This window comes from Heliangelus exortis, chromosome 11 (assembly GCF_036169615.1).
Source record: "Heliangelus exortis chromosome 11, bHelExo1.hap1, whole genome shotgun sequence".
Classification (NCBI taxonomy): domain Eukaryota; kingdom Metazoa; phylum Chordata; class Aves; order Apodiformes; family Trochilidae; genus Heliangelus; species Heliangelus exortis.
Genome location: NC_092432.1, coordinates 8,995,855 through 9,015,775, shown reverse-complemented (window position 1 = coordinate 9,015,775; position 19,921 = coordinate 8,995,855). Strand labels below are relative to the sequence as shown.

The 19,921-nt window shown below is 39.7% G+C and overlaps 2 protein-coding genes across 6 annotated transcripts in view; one reads left to right on the top strand and one right to left on the bottom strand.

Moving 5' to 3' along the window:
* Positions 1-703: 703 nt before the first annotated feature.
* Positions 704-5,786, top strand: STARD5 (StAR related lipid transfer domain containing 5). Its single transcript, XM_071754385.1, has 6 exons — positions 704-860; positions 959-1,008; positions 1,163-1,295; positions 2,538-2,655; positions 3,725-3,818; positions 4,366-5,786. Exons 1-6 carry the CDS (start codon positions 771-773, stop codon positions 4,511-4,513), a joined length of 633 nt encoding a protein of 210 aa, XP_071610486.1. The 5' UTR covers positions 704-770; the 3' UTR covers positions 4,514-5,786.
* Positions 5,787-7,912: 2,126 nt separating this feature from the next.
* IL16 (interleukin 16) overlaps positions 7,913-19,921 on the bottom strand; it is a 41,325-nt gene continuing 29,316 nt past the window's right edge. For 2 of the 5 annotated variants that reach the window (XM_071754378.1, XM_071754382.1), the window contains 10 exons: positions 19,412-19,544; positions 18,487-18,574; positions 17,354-17,829; positions 15,217-15,358; positions 12,982-14,077; positions 12,311-12,494; positions 10,454-10,555; positions 9,506-9,758; positions 8,641-8,766; positions 7,913-8,379 (listed from right to left, as the gene is read on the bottom strand). In XM_071754378.1, coding sequence (XP_071610479.1) covers positions 8,186-8,379; positions 8,641-8,766; positions 9,506-9,758; positions 10,454-10,555; positions 12,311-12,494; positions 12,982-14,077; positions 15,217-15,358; positions 17,354-17,829; positions 18,487-18,574; positions 19,412-19,544 — 2,794 coding nt within the window. In that variant the 3' untranslated portion in view covers positions 7,913-8,185. The remainder of the gene's footprint in view (positions 8,380-8,640; positions 8,767-9,505; positions 9,759-10,453; positions 10,556-12,310; positions 12,495-12,981; positions 14,078-15,216; positions 15,359-17,353; positions 17,830-18,486; positions 18,575-19,411; positions 19,545-19,921) is intronic. The other 3 variants (XM_071754380.1, XM_071754379.1, XM_071754381.1) reach the window with 3 other exon arrangements.

Genomic DNA, 19,921 nt, shown 5'->3' with positions numbered 1-19,921 from the left:
TGCTGTGCCTAGATGGAATGTGCTGGAAAGGAAATTATCAATAGATTAATTATAGGGAAGAGCTTCTTCAGAGTGTACTGTATGGGCAATGGGAGTTATTTGATTGTAGCAATACATGCCAGCCTTCTAGATGAAAATCCTGGCTTTTCTCTTAATTTTCTGGTGAGACACCTCAGACCCAGGCTGATAAGCTTCACTGTGGAAAACTTTCTATCCATGGCCTTTTAAAAAATTGCTTCATTACTGCTACTTTAATTTTATCCTGGGCTTTGTGCATCATTGCAATTTTTACACCTCCTTTAGATGCTGCAGATCGCTTTTTTTTCTTCATCTTTTTTTCTTTCCCCACCCCCACCCCCTCATTTAATTTGGATTACTCTGAGACTGAAGAACCATTGTGGGTTTTTGCCAGAACTACATCCCAGTGGTTTCCACCAGGCCAGGCTGTGCTGTGCTGTGCTGCCCAGGCTGGGGGGAGGACCGGCCGGGTGCCTCCTGTCAGTGGGTGAGCGGAGAGCTCCCCTCTCGGGTGAAAGAAGAGCAAAGCCTCTTCCCCGCTCCCCGCCCTCGTTGAAGGCCTGAGCCCCGTCACCCCCTTCGAGGTGAGGTGATGGGAGACAACACCAACCCCCTCCCCAGGGCTGCCGGCCCGGCCCGCAGGAGGCGCAGCCCCTCAGGTGAGGAGGCGGTGCCGCCATCGGCCCACGGGGGCGGTCCGGTTCGGAGCCCTCATAGGCGGCGGGCGCTGGATAGCTCCGCCCTGCCCCGCCATGGACTACGCGGGGCTCGCCGAGACGGCGGCCGAGAAGATGGAGCTGTACCGGCGGGACCCCTGCGGCTGGCGGGGCTGCCGGCGCACGGTGAGCGGGGGTCTGGGGGGTAGGAGGGGTCGGGATGGCTGAGGATGGGAGGGCGGAGACTGCCCGGGCGAGGCAGCTGAACGCTTCCCCTTCCGCAGAGCGAGGTTTCGGTGTCCTGGAGACCTTCCGCCGAATTCGCCGGCAACGTGTGAGTACGCCGGGTGTTGGGCTCTCCCCAGCATCTCATCTTCATTTCCCGAGATGTTGGGGGGAGGGATCGCGCCCCACGCTGCTGCCGCGGGGGCGGTTGCGGCCGAGCAGGGTGGAGCGGAATGTTTTGGTTTCGTTTCGCCCCGCCGCAGGTACAGGGGAGAGGGGATCGTGCCTGCCAGCCCCCAGGACGTCTGGGAATGCATAAAGCCGGTGGCTGGCGGCCGCAGGACCAAGTGGGACCAAAACGTGAAGGATTTCGAGGTCGTCGAAGCTGTCAGCGATGTGAGTGCCTTTAAAACTCTTCTGGGCAAGATGCATGCAGCTCTGTGTGCAGAAGCTTTGGGCCCTGCATAGAAGAACATCGTGGTGCCTCATGAGATAGCCTGTGTTATGTGTAGGGAGGTAGAAAGGTCTCAAGAAGTTTTGTAGCCTCTGTCTGAATCAGTCTGACTTGGGTATCTTCTTTTTTTTTTTTTTTTTTTTTATTTGCTTATATTCTTAACAAGGGCTTGTCTTTCTGAAAAAGAGCTACTATATTCTTGGCTAAATACTGCATACTTAAAAATATGTGAATTTATAATAGCAAAGATTCAAGCACTACATTAGTTTTTTGGTTTTTTTTCAACCAACCTTTTATTAGGGAAAAGGAGGCATAGAGAATACATAGATTTAGCTAAGAAATGAAGTATTGGTGTCATCAGCTGTTAATTCAGGCCCCATCTTTCACCATGGCAGCACACGGTGCTTTGCTCAGCACTCTGCTGTTTACTGACCTTGGGACCCAGCACTTTTCCTCAGTATCTTTGTCATTAAAATGGAGATGCTGCACTTGGAGCATAACAGATGAAAAGGCCTGTGTATGAGCAGTACTTTCTGTTGCTGCATTTATATAGTCTAATTAATTTTATTTTTAAGTGTATCAGAAACTTAAAGGGCAGTAGATTTAGATCCCCAAATCTAAAGTTGATGTAGGTGTTCAGAACCAGCCAGGGTGCAAATACAGCCAGCCCCACAAATGTTTGTGTAAGTTCTGGAAAGATTATTTGTCTTGGAGGTACCTTAGGGGCATTCAGTATTGATTATAAACTTAAACTTTAGAAATGCTACAACCTGTCTCTTGAAATTCATAGACTGTCAGACTTGCCAGAACTTACCAGTGTGGTAGAAACCACTGTTATGGAGGGCTTGTCTCCATAGAAGGGGAATAGTAGTGGCTCAAGTTGTATTCTATGCAGTATGGTACTTCCTGGAAATAAGCATTTTAATTGTCCTGTAAGCACATATGTACCAAATTTGTTTTTCAGTATCCCTTGTGGTATCTTTAAACAACCTGGAGGCAACAACTTTTTCTCCATAATATTGTCCAGCACAACATAGTGCCTTTGGATTGTGCCAACAAAGGGTGAAATAGAACTCCATGATACAGTTCATGAAGTGTAACTGAAAAGAGTACCAGGAATTACAGGGATTTTTCTTCTGTACTTTTGAAAGTATCAACTGACATAACTCTTTTGCAATTTCCAGACTGTTTCTGTATGCAGAACCACAACCCCTTCAGCTTTCATGAGGATTATTTCACCAAGAGAATTTGTGGATGTGGTACTAGTGAAGCAATTTGAAGATGGGACACTGCTATCTGCTGGTAAGATGCTTGCATTGACACATTCATGTTAAGAGGTAATAATCAGCAACCAGAGATAAGTTTGAAATAAAAATTAATATGCACTTTAGTAGTTTTTGATCCAACTTTTATCAGAAGATAAAATATTAGTGGTCCTTTGATCAGAAAATAAAATATTAGTGGTCTCTTTACATCATTGTCCTTAGACACAGTATATAAGTCATGTTAATGTTCAGGTAATGATACTGTTGGCCTGTGTTTTTTTCCCTTGCTATGCTTTTGAATTGAGAAAGTGCTTAATTTACTATTAAGTTCTGGGGTTTCTTTTGTGTGTGCTTTTTTTTTTTTTTTTTTTTTAAGAATTTACAAAACTTTCTAAAAGAAGTCTGATTTAGCATCATAGAATGGTTTGGGTTCAAAGGGGCCTTAAAAATCATCTAGTTCCAAACCCCTGCCACAGGGGGGACACCTTCCACTAGACCAGGTTACTCCAAGCCCCATCCAGCCTGGCCTTGACCGTTTCCAGGGATGGCACACCCACAGCTTCCCTGAGTAGCCTGTGTTAGTGCCTCACCACCCTCCCAGTAAAGAATTTCTTCACGATGTCTAATCTAAATTTACCCTTTTCCAGTCTAAAGCCATTACGCCTTGTCCTGTGGCCACATGCCCTTGTAAAAAGTCCCTCCCCAGCTTTCCTGTAGGCCTATATGGGTACTGGAAGGCTGCTATAAAGAGCTGCCCAGAGGCTGAACAACCCCAAATTTCTTACCCTGTCTTTGTAGGAGATGAGCACCACAACACAGGTTAAATGAAACTCCCTCAAAGTGTCTTGATCCTCAGCTCCAGAGTTCAATAACAGTTGCTTCTACACTAACACCTCTTTGATTTACCCGTTCTGTGGCCAGAGTAGTCCCTTTTAGTGGTCTGTTCTTACCCCTTGTATGGCTCAGCACCACAATGAAAATATTATACTGCCATTCTTAAATATTTTTTCATATAGTGAGTTTGCTCCTCAGCTGGTGCTCTGAGTACCATAGACTTTCCCATCTTCTGTGAAAATCACACTTTTCTTTAACGCTTTTTCTTACAGCCACCAATGTGGAACACCCACTGTGTCCTCCTCAACCTAATTTTGTGAGAGGTTTTAATTATCCCTGTGGCTGTTTCTGTGTACCTCTTCCAGGGTAAGGAGCAACTGGCTTGAATGTTATGTGTTCTAAAGCACTTCTTATCCATTGTGTTGTGTTTTTATGTATATATGGATTCATGTGATATTTAGCCTCTTAGCAATAACATGTTTCTCTCCTTTTCACTGGGAGTCATTGAAACTGAGTGCCCTTTCTGTTCTCTTTCTCTGTGCAATGAATTAGTCTCTTGTCATTTCCTAGAGGGAAGTCTTTAATCTTACAGGAACCATGGTAGAATTCTTGCTGACCTCTTAAGCAGAGATTCAGCAGAATGTCCAAGTATGGTCTTACTATTTGGTATTTATTACATTGCTATATTTCATAAGCAGAATCATGTACCTATTTAAGACCTACTTTAACTGTAACTTGACTTGCGGGCATAGCCACAGTCATTGAAATTTTGAATCAATATCAGCTGTTTGGTTGTGTTTTGAAAAAAGCGTTTGGCAGTACCTATTGTGAAATAAGGCACAGGAGAGTCATTGTAAAGTTCTTAATGTTTTTCAACCACTGGCTATAAAACTCACTTATGTTGTCTTCACAGGGAGCCAGACAGGACTCAGCTCCTCAGTTTCTTTCAGACTGATCTTGGTGGCTATCTCCCCCAGACTGTGGTTGATTCCTTCTTTCCAGCTAGCATCACTGGATTTTACAGCAATCTGACCAAAGCTGTTAAGGAATTGCAAGCATGACAAGACCAGCAGCCAACATCACCAGCTGAGGGTAGGGAAAAAAAGGCAGCTTGAGGGTAGAAATAGGAAGCTGGACAAGACTTCACTACCAGCAAGCTTATTTAGGAAAGGTGAAAGGGAAACTATGGATTGAGGAAATTTTTAACACAGCATTTCTGCCCATCTGTATTCAAATTAATGCATTCTTTTCTAATACTGTATCCTTGGATTTCATAATTAGAAAAATATCGTACCAGCAGGTGGAAGAATCCTCAAGACATTCTCAACAGAACATAGATATGTTCTTGGCCCCACTTTGTCAGTGTCTGTGAGGAGGAGCATTGCTAAAATCCACTTAGCACTACAGCTCTAGCCAGGTGCAGGTCAGCCCCGTTGTGTCCCTGAAGCTCCCTGTAGACTCCTGTGGGTTGTTCCTTCCCCAGCAGGAGAGCTCTTTTGCTGCCAGCACTCACTGAGCTGCTAAGATGTTCCAGTGGGTCCAAGCCAGCTAATGGTGAACACCAGAACAAATGGGACAAATCCCACTTCATCCAACAGACTTCAGTACTGATGGGAATTATGCCTTGAAGGTTTATAAATCAAAGTCTACCAGTGCAAATCAATTCACAGGTCTGTGAGTTGGCAAACATTCTTCCTTTCTCCTCTCTGTACCAAAACCAGCAGTTTCCACAAAACATGAAACAAATTGCACTCACATAATGACAATAAATTAATAGGATTAAGCACTTTACTTGCCATTTTTAAAAAATGCGCTTGAAATAACCATTTTTAACTGCACTGGTAAGAGGTTTTAACGGGTAAATAATCTTTTCTGTATCTTTGTCTTGAGAGGTGATAAGGATGTTGCTTTTTTTTCTAAGACTGGTTTGCCTCAGCATGTCTTGGGAACTCAGCTCCTGATCTTGTGTGCAGTGATGTGTCCAGCTTTAGAAAATATTTCTGGCTCTGGTTACTGCAGGGATATCAGACACTACTTTGGATTACATATAATTGCAAAAGGAAAACTGATTGCTGAATTAGGGATTTAAATGCAGGCTGTGATTTTAATGCTTTAACTCAATTATTTAACAAGGTTAATATGCTCTGCTTTCTGTCCATGTTTTTGTTTTGTATTTTGTACAGGACATGGAATTGCACACAAGACTTTCCCACTGTAAATCTCACCCTATGGGATAGATTTTTCAAAGAACAAGTTTTAAATCTAGTCTTCTTTGTATACAAAGATGTAAAAACTTTGAGTGTGATGAAATAAATATTTTTCTGCTACATCTTACTGATTTTCCTGGATCATCCTTTAAAATGGTTCTTCATGCACCTGCTTTATCATCAAGGAAATGTGAGAACCACTAGGACCTCCAGCGTGTGTCTGAATTCAAGGTAGCAGGGCAGGGAAAAGCCTTCACTCCTGTTTATACTCCCCACTAGCTGGGGACAAAGTTGTTTAGGTGAGAGCACTCATCTTCTCATCTTCCTTGCCCTTGGCTGGACCTTATTTCCAAATTATATTGTTGTTTTCTGTATCTACAGAAAATAAATAACTGAGGAGAGATATAGGCTCATATATATTTGTCTAAATATACTGAAGTAGCTATGCATGAAGTTCACTATCTTGGCAAGGCTTTGCAGAATTATGATTAATTTAATTAGCAAGAAGTTCAAGGAGCAGAACCCAGGTCACCACTTGTTATTCCTGCAACTAAACTTTTGCAGGTAATGGGGCTTTTAATTAGCTATTTATTGTAGTTTTTTTTTTTTTTATTACTCAGAACAACAAAGATGCTTTGTGAGCCTCTTCCTTGCAGTAATTTGGGGATCCATTTTCTCAGTGCTCAACATCATCTCTGCACAAGCAAACGCCAGGAAATGCAGAGACATGTAAAAACTGAAGAACTTTGGAAGTGAAGTGAGAAGAGCCCCTCTTGTAAAAAATGAGATCAAACTGGTCTTGGTGGTTCTACATCAGTTCTTAAATAGTCCACTCTCTTGTTGCTAAATTATGAAGGTAACTAAAATGCATGTTCATGTTTTTCCTGGATTGATGTTATGGGAAAATGGTTGAAAAGTTTTAGAATCATTTGTATGCTCTAGTCCTTTACTTAGACTTTGCTAAGCCTAAACCAATAACACAGATTAAGTTAAATACAAGAAATCCTACACACACAGAAAAGTATTCAGAGATTCTCAGGTAGATACCAGTTGAAAAATGTACAAAAAATTCCCTCATGTTTTTCTATTTTGGTTGCTGTCAAATTTAGAAATGCAGTTTGGATGATTGGTTGGTTAGTTTTTGGAAGATGTCTCAATTTGGAAAGAGTTTGGAAGTGTGGAGGCAGATAGGTCATCAAGAATTTTTTCAGGTTTAGCATACACTTGACTTGAGAAGAAAGGCCAAAGCAACTCATATGCCTGGATCCAATTAGTGACTTCTGCTGTCTACCCCACTTCTCTTTCTCTCAGTTGCTGTTTCTGTGGCATTGTGTTAAGTACACAGAAAACAGCTTCTGAACTCCTGCAGTTTATGGTTTTTGTGAAATAAGCTGAAGAAGGGTGAAGTAAACTTCTGATTATGGGAAGGTGAAGAGTCAACACCAATAACCAGTGCAGCTGCCTGGCTTTCAACTGGCAAGTCATTAATTCCATCCTGATGTTGCATCTCCCTTCTGTGAAATAGGTCAGAGAAAATCAAATGTGTGCACAAGACAGTCTTACCATAGAGATGCATGTTGGTGCTGGTAGAATTCCCAGACAGTGCTCAGAGTGCACTTCAAAAATGCCAATAGCAGCATGTGAAGTATAGATTTATCTCTGGGTTAATAAGTGTTTCTGGAAAAAAACATTTGGATTCAGAACTTTTAATTCCCAAATACTCTCATTGCTATTTTCCCTTACAAAATTAAACCCAAAGGCATTTTGAAAAATACATGTGGTTAGAAGGTAAAAGTTGGTTCTAGATTGCCTTGTCACATTCCTGCTGCAGTCCTTTGCGACCTCTGGCCAGAGGAAGGTCAGAAAACTCTCTGCTGTATTACCCTCAGCTTCCTGCCTATCCTGGCAATACCATGAGACTCCCCAGACTGCCTGCTGGAGGTGAGCTGACTCTCAGCTGCTAGTAAAAGGCTACTCTAGACTAAAATTTTGACTCTTCTGACTTCCATAGTTTGAATAGAAAAGCTGGAATTCTCCAGGGCATGTTGTTGTGACACACAAGGTTGCATCCCCACGTCTGTTCCCAATTCACATTCTCTAAGGTTTTTTATTTGTTGCCATGTTTAGATGAAGGCTTGTTGAGACATTTTGTCCTCCTGGGAAGGAAAGGAAGAAAGCAAGAATTGTAGAGTAGGATGAAAACACAATGTGCTTCTGATATTTGTTAAGGTAATGGCTTAAACCAGGAGAATGCCATAGCTGTCAAATATTTTATTGCAACCAGTATATTATTAATAAAGGCATTATTTTATAATTCTGTGCTTTTGATATATGTCTGTGAATGTGGAAATAAGAATCATGCACACTTTGTGCACATTTTATCCCAGACAGCTTGCTCTGTAACTTGGCAGTAAAATGTGTACTTTTTATATGTGCTTTCTGAGGATCTTGCTGTGCTAGCCAAATAGCTGCAAGTAATAACAACCTTTTTGTTTGTAATACTGGCAGTGGTCTTAATTCCTTCTTTTACAAAGTTCCAGATGACTTGGTGGTAACAGAGCTTTTATTCTTCCTCTTGATGATAGCTTTGATGGGCCCATCAGGTAATGCCTTGATTATATTCCATGCTTCAAAACGGGAGAGTCCTTGCATGGCAGTTGTGTGCACTTGTAGTAGTTCATCACCAGGCTGAACAGGGCTGCTTTGTTCTAGTGCAGTCCCTGGAGAAAGAAAATTAATTTCCTTTAATTCTTTGTGTGGAAGAGTCTTTACCATATCTGTCACTTTTTAAACATCACCAGCATGTTTAGTATAAACCACCTGGTCTCAGCAGACAGCATATTGCTGGCACTGCAAAGGGTAATGCTGCATTTACCAAAAAAAAAGATATAAATACTGTTTTCATGGGCATAAATCAGCAGTCAGTTATGAACTGCTTACATCAGGTAAAAACTTGCCATGTACTAATTAATTATGGTTACCTTTAAATATCCTGTTGATGATGATGGGTTTATCTCCATGGATAGAGCCCTTCCCTCCTTCCAGACTGAATCCTAAACCAGCAGGTGTTTTTTCTAGAGTTATAGTGCAGATTGTATCTTCAGCTGCTGGAAACAAATGCAAAGTTAGCAGATGGGCACCATGTAGTCTGAAAAGTGTTGCAGAAGGGAAATATAACAAAGGAAGCTAGTGATATTTACTAGTATTAGAAAAATCTGTTCAATTAATAAAGTTTAAGGTTAATATACTTGGTGTTATGAAATTATTGACTACAAAGCTGCTAATTATATTTTTCTACCTATTTACTCATAAATAAAACTAGACATCTCCAGGTTGTTTCAGAAAAAAAAAGCAACCAAACAAAAAATAATGTGAAAGGTTCAGCAAAATCTGACCTTGCCCCATTTCAGATATAGCCATTTGCTGTATCAAACAATAGCACATTGTTTGTCCAAACCAAAATTTTCTTTCAAAGAGAAGAAGTCTTGTAAACTAGAATCTAATAAGAGTAGAATAAAGAGTCATTGTTCACTGAGCTGTCATTATACCTTCAAATAGCTGCGTTGCTACAATAATGTTCTTTGTATGTCTGCAGAAATTCATACAGAGAATCATGCTTAATTTTATTTTGGAGGATTCCTTTATTTTAGAAATTCATTATTGCTTTCCCTTTCCAGCAAAGTTATTCCATAAGTCTGTTTCAGGAACATTTTGTTGACTGTGCTTTCTTTAATCACAGTTCACAGATAAAATGCCAATCCTGAGCTGTTTTGTGAACACCTGGATTTCAGATGATGAGTAAACACATAGCAGATGGAGGCTGCAAGGGAAGGCCATTGAACTTACCAGACTCTTGTGAGAGATCACTTGCTACAGAAGATGCACTAGAGTCAATTGAAACATTGAGATTTTTTTCTCCATCTTTAGTTTTTCTAGTGACAACAACAGCTTGTCTGGGTTGTCGAGCCTGTCGCATGATTGCTGAGGCATCATTGTGAGTTGCACCCTTAAGAGACTTTCCATTAATGGACAATACTTCATCTCCTTTCTGAATAGTTCCTTCCTGAGATGCTAGTCCATTAGGAAACACTTTGTGAACCTGTTGAAGAGCCCAGTCACACACACACACACACAAGGAAAGAGGGGAGAAAATGACAAATCACTAAATCATTCAGTTAATACTTTTTCACATGTGCATTTTCCATTCTTTGTCAGTAACAAGTTGCTTCTAGCACATTTCTAGCACTGAATAAATTTGTACAGAGAAATTCTCCTGGGCAGAGTCCTCCTCAAGCAGCTAAGCAATCTGTCAGATGGCAAAGATCTTGCTGCCCATGGTGCATACTTTGCCTTTGCTATTTCCTGACCCTCTCTTGCTGCTCTACTATTGGGAGGAACAATGTGTGGAGCTACTCCCCAGCTATCAGACTCATTACATGTCCTTGTGCTCCCCTCTTTCCTCCTGACCACCCTGCACAGTCTTCTATAAGCATGTGATGAAGGTGTCCATTTACTTGCTGCTGAGGGCTGTGAGTTTGCTGTATTGGCTTTCAGAGCTGTTGGGGAGTGTGGTGCCCCAGAAAACAGGACACCATTCCCAGTCCCCTGGAGGGGACAGTTCTGTGCAAAAGGATCCTGTTATCACCCATTAAGACCATGATTCTTCTGACCCTATCAGTACTGCCTATTTTGATTATGTCAAAAGGTAACCTCTGTAGTAGAAAACCAGTAAGTTACATATTTTTAGATATAGTATTTGTTTTTGGAGTATTTTGAAAGAAAGATTCTACTTACCGTTACCACTTTGCTTTCTAAATCAATGCCCCCTGCCAGGTTGAATCCAAGCCCAGTATCTTCTTCTTTATGGAAAACTGTAACATGAATATCATCAAATTCCTAGGAAGAGCAAGAAATAATGTCAAAAACTCCCAAACAGATAAGTCAAGATGATTGGAATTATCAGCATGTTTTCTTTTTGTTTGTTGTGCCTTTTATAATTAGACTTAGTAGAATAAGCATAATGCTGAGACATGTCTAATGTTTGGATTTGATCATATTTACCTGTCAATTACCTATTTTATAAAATGCTATTCTGATTCTAAAATTGCTGTGGTTTGGTAAACAAGTTATCAGTTGGATATAGATCATAAATTCAGTTTTATTAAAGAGTGCATACATATATGTACTGTAGAAAAATAAAATATTGCTGAATTGTGTTAGAGAACCTTTTCATTGGAAAAGTCTAAAAACAATTTCATACACAACTCCTGTGGGTATAAATGTCAAAGCTTAAAAAATAATTTCTTGGTCATATTTTTAAGCACTGTTCAAGTAACAGGCAGAGTAAGCTGCCTCTGTGTTATCCCAAAGATAATTTTGTATAGAGTAATGCCTTAGTTTCCTAGAGAAACTTGCACTTCTTGACCAGTTTTGCAATCATGTTCAGTGTGTGAGCACTTCTGTCTTTTGATACTGTGACTTGTTTCCTTCCACTAGAGAATCCCTTGGCCAGCTGCAGCCAGGCAGAGCTATGTGCAGCTCAAACATTATCCTCAAAATTCCCTGAAAACAGCAGATGAGATGAGGGAGGTCAATGTCCTGCTGAAGGAAACCTTGCAAGACAGCTTGTACTGCTACTCAGACCCGAAGTATCAACATGGAATATTGACAGGAAACCCACATTGGCTTTCATAAATTCTGCTTGTCAAACTGTTTTTTTGAGCACAACATTCTAGCAAAGTTTGATGTAGTCAGTAAGAATTTGTCACTGACATTGGAGTGTGTCTCCCTGGTACCCTGGTAGGCAGACCTGTGCTCTGTGCAGTACAGGCACAAACCAGGACTAATCTGGGAGACATGGCTAAGAGGCAAAACCTGGATTAGCCAAGGTTCACTGATGCATTTATGAAATTATGCTGCTTTTACACATCTTGGAGTGTCTTAACACAGCAAGTAAGTAGCTGCCAGCAGAAGTTGAACCATCTTCAGTGCAGAGCTCTGCACGTTATCTGCTTTTTTGTTGAACATGAATGTAGTGAGAATCACAAGTCACCAGGTGTCGCCAATAATGAACTGGGAGCTTAGGCCCAGCTGTGCCCAATAATTAGGGCCTGCCCCAGCCAGAAATGGGTGGGGCTGAAGGGCAGAATAAAAGGCATGCTCCCAGAAGCAGGGCAGGTGCAGAGAGACGGCAAGAGAGCTTCGGAGAAGAGCCGTGTCCCCGAGAGAAGGGCTTGCCGTAACACACGAACATCCTTTGAAAAGTCTTTACAGTTCCAGAATGAAGAGATTTAACCTTTTTTTACTTATTCTGAGTTTTATCACCATTCTGGATCAATCAAGTTAGATTCAAGGTTGCTCAGTATCCTGAAATGAGGTATTGGGTATCAGACAGGAAACCCAAATGAAAAAACAGGCCTCCTGATCTTACCTGCTGAATAGCTGTTTTCCCAGTAGTAAAATGGGCTTTACTCTAGCTGATTTATCTTTTAAGACTTCTTCAAGATTTCTGATCAAAAGAGCTAAGCATTACTTCTTGTTACATTTTGAGATGACTGTTTTATTTGTTATATTAAGCTGCACGGGTGGGTCCAGGTACATCCACTCCACAGCTTTCTGAAAATCACGCACAAAAAGAAAAAGCAGATTTACCTTTAAGGTTGCTTCATCCAGTGACTTGACTTCCTCTATGAGCTTTGCTAACTCTTCAGGGGAAAGCAGGGAGACAACAGACTGCCCTGACATGCCGGATCCTTGAGGTGAGCCTTGTTCCTGTGTTTCTTCCCCTTTCTCATTGCCTCCTAGACTTGCAGTATATTCTCTCAACTCAGAGAGGCTGTCCCATTGGGAAAGGAATTAAAAAGAAACCTTGAGTTGTAGAAGAAGAAACCCACAAAAGCATAACACAGGCAATGTTAAAGAAGTCATCGTTTGATCTTAGCAACATTAAATTGGGGTGGTAGTTCAAGTATTATAAATACATACAAATGTAATTTAATCCTATTAGCTGAGCAGAATTAGGTGCCATCACATAAAGGAATAATCTCTTGGCCCCAGGCAAAAAGAGAATTACATCTCCTTTACCTTAGAGAAGCTAGAAATACTCTTCCTTAAGTAGGAGGAAGTGTGAAACGTACATATCCTTACATATTACAAATTTAAAACAAGCGTAACAGTCACGTAAATCATTCAAAGTTTGTGCTCTAAGAAGTTCTTAGTCTGTGTTATACTACTGTGTACTACTATTTTAGAGTGTTCGTCTGTCAGTTGATCAGCAGAAATGCTCACCAACGTAAATCTGATTTTTAAATCTGGTATCTTACTTTAGAGAAAACCCAGTGTCCAGATGATGATTCTCACTTGCAGGTGAGAGAGAAGTCCCATCCTCCTCCACAGAGGAATGAGACAATCTGTCCAAAGTTGCACATGTGCTGTTTCCAGAAGATGCTGGCAACTGAGGAAGGCAAAGCAAAGATTTCATTAAAGCAGATGACACTTGGCTACTGATGGAATAGATTTTGCTACACTTTTCATCACATGGCTTCATAATCTCACAGGACTGGGGAGCAGTAAGTGGGAAGCTTTGTGATCTCAGGCTGTGAGCTTTTCCTGCTGATACCAGATGAGAAGCTGCAATGTCTTCTGTGTTTAAGGGACCCAAGGACTTTTCTCTGTTGGTGTAGTTGCTTTTCTCTGAGATAGCTGCAAGGACCTGACTGGGAGAGGAAGATCTATCTAGGCTCTTGGTACCCATGACCACAGGTGACTTTGATTGTTGCTGGCTAGGTTCACAATGTTGAAGAAAGGCTTGGTTTAGATGAGCTGGAGCTGCTTCTGAACTTGTTGCCACGGGAGAGTGTTCTTTCTGGGCTGATGGTTTCAAGCTAAGCCGTCGGTGTACTTTTTCAGGAGACTGTGGAGCACTCAAGGATTCAAATGAACTTATTCTTTGTTTTATTGATGATCCCCCAGGAGAGACACGGGACAAGCTGGATTGCAGTTCTTGGCTGGAAGTAGTCTCAAGGTCAGGATGATTTTGATCTGTTTGTGGTTTTAGATCTGAATTTGCTTTCCTCAGTCCTTTCAGACTTTGGCGAAACCAGGCTGGCTTAGGTGCAACAGGGGGACCCTTTTTCACACTGTCATTTTCATCTGGTTTTAACACTTTTGAACTGGCTAGTTCTGATTCTGATTTCTTCAGAACTGTCTCTGAGCTGCATCGATTTTGGTTCTCTTTGTTCTTGTCAATGCTAGGTTGCAAATCTAAGTGGACATTGTCTTCACTCATGGTAGGATTAAATAAGCTTTTTATGCAGTCAGAAATTTTAACCCAAGGGTCTTCTGTTGTTGTATCAATAGTGTAATCAACTCGTGCTTGTCTTTTAAGAACAGGCCTTTGTACTGATGAAGGTTGACCTCCTGTATTAGAGAAACATTGATTATAAACAAGCCTCCTCCTACTTGTCTATCCCTTACCTATGCACTGCTACTAATTTATTAAATTTTCATTTCATTCAAGCTCCCTGTACGTATTTTTAGAAGTTTTTAAAAAGTTGAAACTTTTTTAAACTTCACAACTCTTGATCTACAAGTTCTGATTCCTGACATGAAAAACAAGGCTCTTCCATACTTATACACAAGATTCTTTTTCTAAAGGGTCTGCAACATCCAAAAATAAACTGAAGTTCTGGGGTGCTGAAGTCATGATGATATAACAGTGAAAACAGAAGGCTAAAATTACAATGTTTGCAGCCTGGTGAAAAAGTTGGTGTTACAGTAAATTATTTTTTAAAATTGTTTTTCTTTCCTACCCACATTAAAAAGAATCTCTCATTAAGATCTTTGATTAATGTTTATGCTTCCTTAAATTTATGCAGCCTTTCCAGTTGTGTTTCTCTAGTAAGTAAAAAAGGAATTCTAAGGTAGAAGTATCGTATACATCACAGATTAAACATTTTAATATTAGATGTAGTAGAGCTGAATAGCAGCAAACTTTTGTTTGTGAGGTTACACAGCTACTGTTATCTGCTTCATTGTATTATTTTTTAATGATCTCAGCCAGAGTTATAGAATTTGTTATAGAACTGTTACATAGAATTCTGTAACAGTTCAGGTTGTAAGACATCTCTTGAGATGGTCTAGTTCCCTTAACATCATGTTACCTTAATTCTAACTACTACTAAAAGATAACCCATTATTGGTTGTTTGTGTCATTTCAACACTTCGAGCCTTGAAACTTCATAGAAATATCCTTTAGAAATGCTAAAACTGACCTTTAATATCAATTTTTCAATATAAATTTCATCTGAAGAAATACAGCAATAGTGTACATGTCCATTAAGATTTCTTTATAAAAAATCATATTTCTTTATATATAGTTTCCCCTTGTTTTCAAAGATTAATCAGTAGTTAGAAATTTTATCTGTTCACTCAAAAATTTACAAATATGGGATGAAGATTGACAGGGAAAGGTAAAGTCATCTTGATACCTGTTTTGGAATCCAAACTAAATTCTTGGTTCAGCTGCAAAAAAGAAAAGTTCATGGAATTTAACATACCTAAGCTTGCTTTTCTTGCTTGGTCTCTGCCTGCTGGAGCAGCAGTTGTGTGTTCAGCATCATGTGCAGTAGGAGAAGTGGTAAAGACACTGCGGATTACATCTGTTTGATGTCCCTCTAGCACTGGGTCTCCAACTTCCTGCTGAACAAACAGGAAACAGAAATGTGTCAGTATGTGATTATATAAACCATGCTATAAGAGAAATCTGAAAAAAAAAATTTTCATTCGTTTTTAATCTGAAAGAAAATAGTGGGTAGAAATCAAGCTTCTACCTCTGCTTGCAAGGCAGTCCTCACAGGGCTTTATTCTATATTTCAAGAGTGCTGGCAAGATATGATATTGTAAAGAGTCTGAAAAAATGCAATCTCAAAAATTTAGTAATAAACTTTAGAGTAAACAAAAATTCTACCTGCAATATATATATATTTTTTAATCAGCCACTTAATAGATTTTTGCACAGTCACTCAGTCAACCAAATTTTATAAAAGTTAATATTAAGCTGTTTCTGTTTAAGCCTTTTTGCCCTTAAGAAGAAGCTAGACAAACTAAAATCATTACTGCAGTTTTGGAGCTTTCTTGGTTTTTTGGCTGGAAACACAGGGTGAGAGGATTAATTTTGTGGTTTTTGCAGTAAATGGCACTTTCAACATCATTAGCACATGCTCTGAAATAAGTTGTTTCCTCTGTGACCAATGACATAAAGTTACCATCTGCTCTGCTGTGGCACTGGAAGTGCTCTCTGCTATGTAGCTAAGCTCCAGGATTAGTAGTAGGAACCAAAACCAAACAGGACAGAGCGTTAGTGTCTAGAAATGAACGAGATTGTTCTGCAAAAATCAGTAATCTAAAAATTTCTTATGTTTTCTGCAATGGGGTGGAGTTTGTTATGCAACTTTCTTACTCTAGGAAAACCTTTCTCCATATCCTGATTGCTAAGATCCTTCTTGAAAGTTACTCTTATGTTCTGTGGCCATTAGATGTGGACATCACACATTCAGGAAATGAAGCAGCCAATTTGGAAGCACTACAAACAGTTTGATCTTAGTCTTTACTGATGGCAGCTATAACTACCTTTTATTGATGCAGTTTAAAGCACAATTGAAAAGATTAGTTAAGTGTTCTTGGTTATTAGAAAAAACAATTATACTGTCTGCAGTACATTCTGAAAAAAAAAACCTATCTCCTGAGGACTTAAAGGAGGTATTGCCCTGAGGTATACAGTGTCTTACTAGAAAGAGTTATCTTCATTAATTGAGTTTGATAATTCATATACTTCATTGATATTAATTTTTTTACTATTATTATTATTTAGAACATCTGAGTACTGAAGAGTAATAACTACATGCAGTGATACAGTGAACAAGTATTTATTTCTCTGAATTTTACTTTGGAAAGATAATTTTCTAGTAGCTGTAGATATATCTTCCGATGGCTTTCTTCTTAGGGGATGGTAAAAGAGTAGCTTTACGTAAGATACTGAATTGAAACTTTCTTGGATATTAACATTTAACATGGACTTCAGTTTGAATAATTTCAGCTGAATAATTTATTTTTTTTTTTAACTCTTCAGCTTGGAAACTGTGGGGTTTTTTGCTTGCATTGTACTGAGATCTGGTCATTTCTACTGGCATTTCACTAAGCCCAGGGGAAAGAGGTTTCATTTTTAAGCAAACCACAATTTTTTTTCGACTTGTAAATCTCACAGTCCCTCACACTCATGCAAATGTGAAACACTTTCTGTTCTGTCTTAGATAAGAGAGGGAACTGAAATTTAGAAATGTACAAAATATATACTCCTCCAGTCCCAGTTTCTCCTCTGGAAACAGAGAGTGCTGGATACATCCAGCTCTAGCTCTCAGAGATTTTAACTCAGCTTCCTTGATATGGAAGAAAATTACCTTCAGACTCTTCTCCGCCTTCTCACCTGAGTTTGAACGTCATATTTTGAACTCAGCTGGCTTTCGTGGGTTATATACATGATTTTCAAAACAGAAGAGCCTCACCTCCTTCCCCCCATCCATATGTGTGCACGCTTTCTCTTTCTTCCTGCCATCATACAAAGTCACTTTGCCTTCCTCCTTCCCATGCCTCACAAATACACAGACATTTAGAAAAATTATGCGAGTTTTGTTTTACCTGAACTCTTGCAGAAGGTGATACAGTCCCTTCCAATACAAGCTTTTCTTTTCTGTCTGTGCTACGCTGGTCATTACATGTACAGTCCTGCTTGAAATATTTTCTTGGTGGAGGTTTGGGCTTTGATGATTTAGGTTTTCTAACGAGGATCTCTGATGATTTCTTAGTGTTTTGCAAGGGTCGCACTCCCTCACTACAAGTAGGAGGGGAATTTCTCTCCGAGCTGTTTCCTGAGAATGAGTACAGCAGGCCAGGCTGTGTGGTAATTGGTACATCAATGCTATGTACTCTTGTTTTCAAGTCAGCCAGCTGGTAAGCAGCACCATTACCACAAGAAGACCTAGGGTTGTAGCTGCTGTCACTGCTGGAGCGGGTCATGAGCTTCTGTGTCCTGCGGTTGCAATGAGCAGCACTCCTGTCAATATGTTTTTCACATGGGTGTCTTCCATGCCAGCTTGTTTCTGATTTCTTAACACCTGCATTGGAAAAAATTTCAAAATGTCTCAGAGATGAGAGGTGAGGTGCTCAATTCTAAGAGTCAGGCTATTAAATTTGCAGCCAAAGGCCATCATCAGTTGATGCATTAGTCTTGTAGATCAAAGAGTCAACAGTTACATTCTTGGACGACAAAATAAAGTCATTTTTCCATACGTATATATATATATATATAACTCAGCAATATTGTTTACTGATGATGATTCTGTTAGCTTTGGTCCTTTAGAAGAACTGAGGACACTAAAAGAAATGTTGCAGTATGGTTACTGTGGGAGGATGTTGTAGCTGAAGTGGGCAAATAGCTCTAACCATGACAGTAAATGTCTTTCCTGACAAAGGGATTAAGAAAGTTCGAAAAGCTTTTAGTAGATGTTATTATTTGGAAAGGGTGAGCAAGAGTGAGAGGAAATTTCCACAAAAAATATTGCTGTCATTTAGACAGATGGTCTCTTCACATAACTCTGGTAATGCATCTTAAGAGAGGCATGTTAGAAGCACTGTCCTGAGAGGTTTCCTCCTCTTCCTTTCTGCTCTGTGTTACTGCACTGTTATCAAGGATTCTGATACAGCATGTACACATCCTGTATATGTTTTAAGCCAAAATTATCATGTCTCAATACCGGCAGTTATTACATTACCTTCAGTACTCCATTGGTGTCTCTCCTTTCCAAATCTGTTGTTTTCCACAGCTTGTGCAACAGCTTCTTTCAGCTGTTGCTCAGACACCTAGGAAATATCACACCATTAGAATCTGGTGAGATTGCTGTGGGGTATCTATTCCTTTCATAAAGATTTCCAAGTCCTGCAGGTTCTCTACTGGAAATGAATAGACCTAACAGATGTCACACATCGGTTAGTTTTAAAGCTAAATGTACAATACATATATTTTTACATATTCTGGTATAGCTGAAGCATATCTACAGGTGTTCTGTTTATATTGTTTTTTTAGGCAAAATAGGATCTTTCCAAGACAAATGTTCTTGTGCATATTTGATTAGAAGTGAAGTTCTGGATTTACCAGTGTAGGAAAATTTAATCCTGTGGTTTTGAGATGATTTATGCAACAATTTAAAATGGATAATCATTTAAGCAGTATTGGTGTTAGGAAGCATTTTGTAGAAATATGTCACAAGAATAAAATATTATTAATTTAACAATAAATATTGTGTGGGCAAAACTTATGTTCTAAATTCTGGAAGATATGTATATAAACATTTATTTCTTTTGGGGGGGTGTTAAGTTTTTAATTTTATTTTCTTAATATTGGCAATTCTTTCTCAAGTAAGGAATATATTTTGGTTTATTCCTTAAATGTTACTTATGTAGTTTCTTTATTCACAGTCAGAATCTCACAAGATTGTCTCCAGTGGTCTTCAAATCTCACATGGTTATATTTAAGATAATGCATGTCTCAGGTTTGTTTGTGCACAATGATTCTTAGAAAGAGATCAGCATCTTCATTATCAACATTCTTCCACTTGCTTCAGGGTAGCACCTGTTACCTCACTTAGTTGTAGTTCTTAATATGTGCTCTATTGAAAGAAAGAGTAGAGAGTGCTCTACCTGTGGTTCAGGGTGTCTGCTAATAATAATCTGCACTGCACCAGGATCACAATGGCTTAGCACTGCAAAAACTTCATTAAGAGTCATATTTTGTACTGAAGCTTCATTAATTTCAATTATTTCATCTCCACACCTGCAGAGATATTAAAAGAAAAAAAAAAAAAAAAAAGAGGATGTAAACAAAACAGATTTTCTCCCAACTTTGTTTCACTCATGCAAGTATACAAGAAAGCAAGTTCATGTTGTTGACCTCTAATTGGATCACTCATTAAACTGTTAGGTCTCTCTGTTCCTGGTACAGAACATGGAATGTGTTGGACACGAAGTCCTTTTTGCTCTAACTGCCTTGTTGTGTGCAACCCTTGAGCTTTCCTCATCTTCAGCTGTGCTCACTTTGTGCTTGCAGCCTTCCTGCTGCAGGCAGCACAGCTGCTGTATCCACCTACGTCTTCCTTCCTTCAAGTTAACACTTTCATGTCTTTATTGCCTGCTAGCATTAGTTAAGGTCAG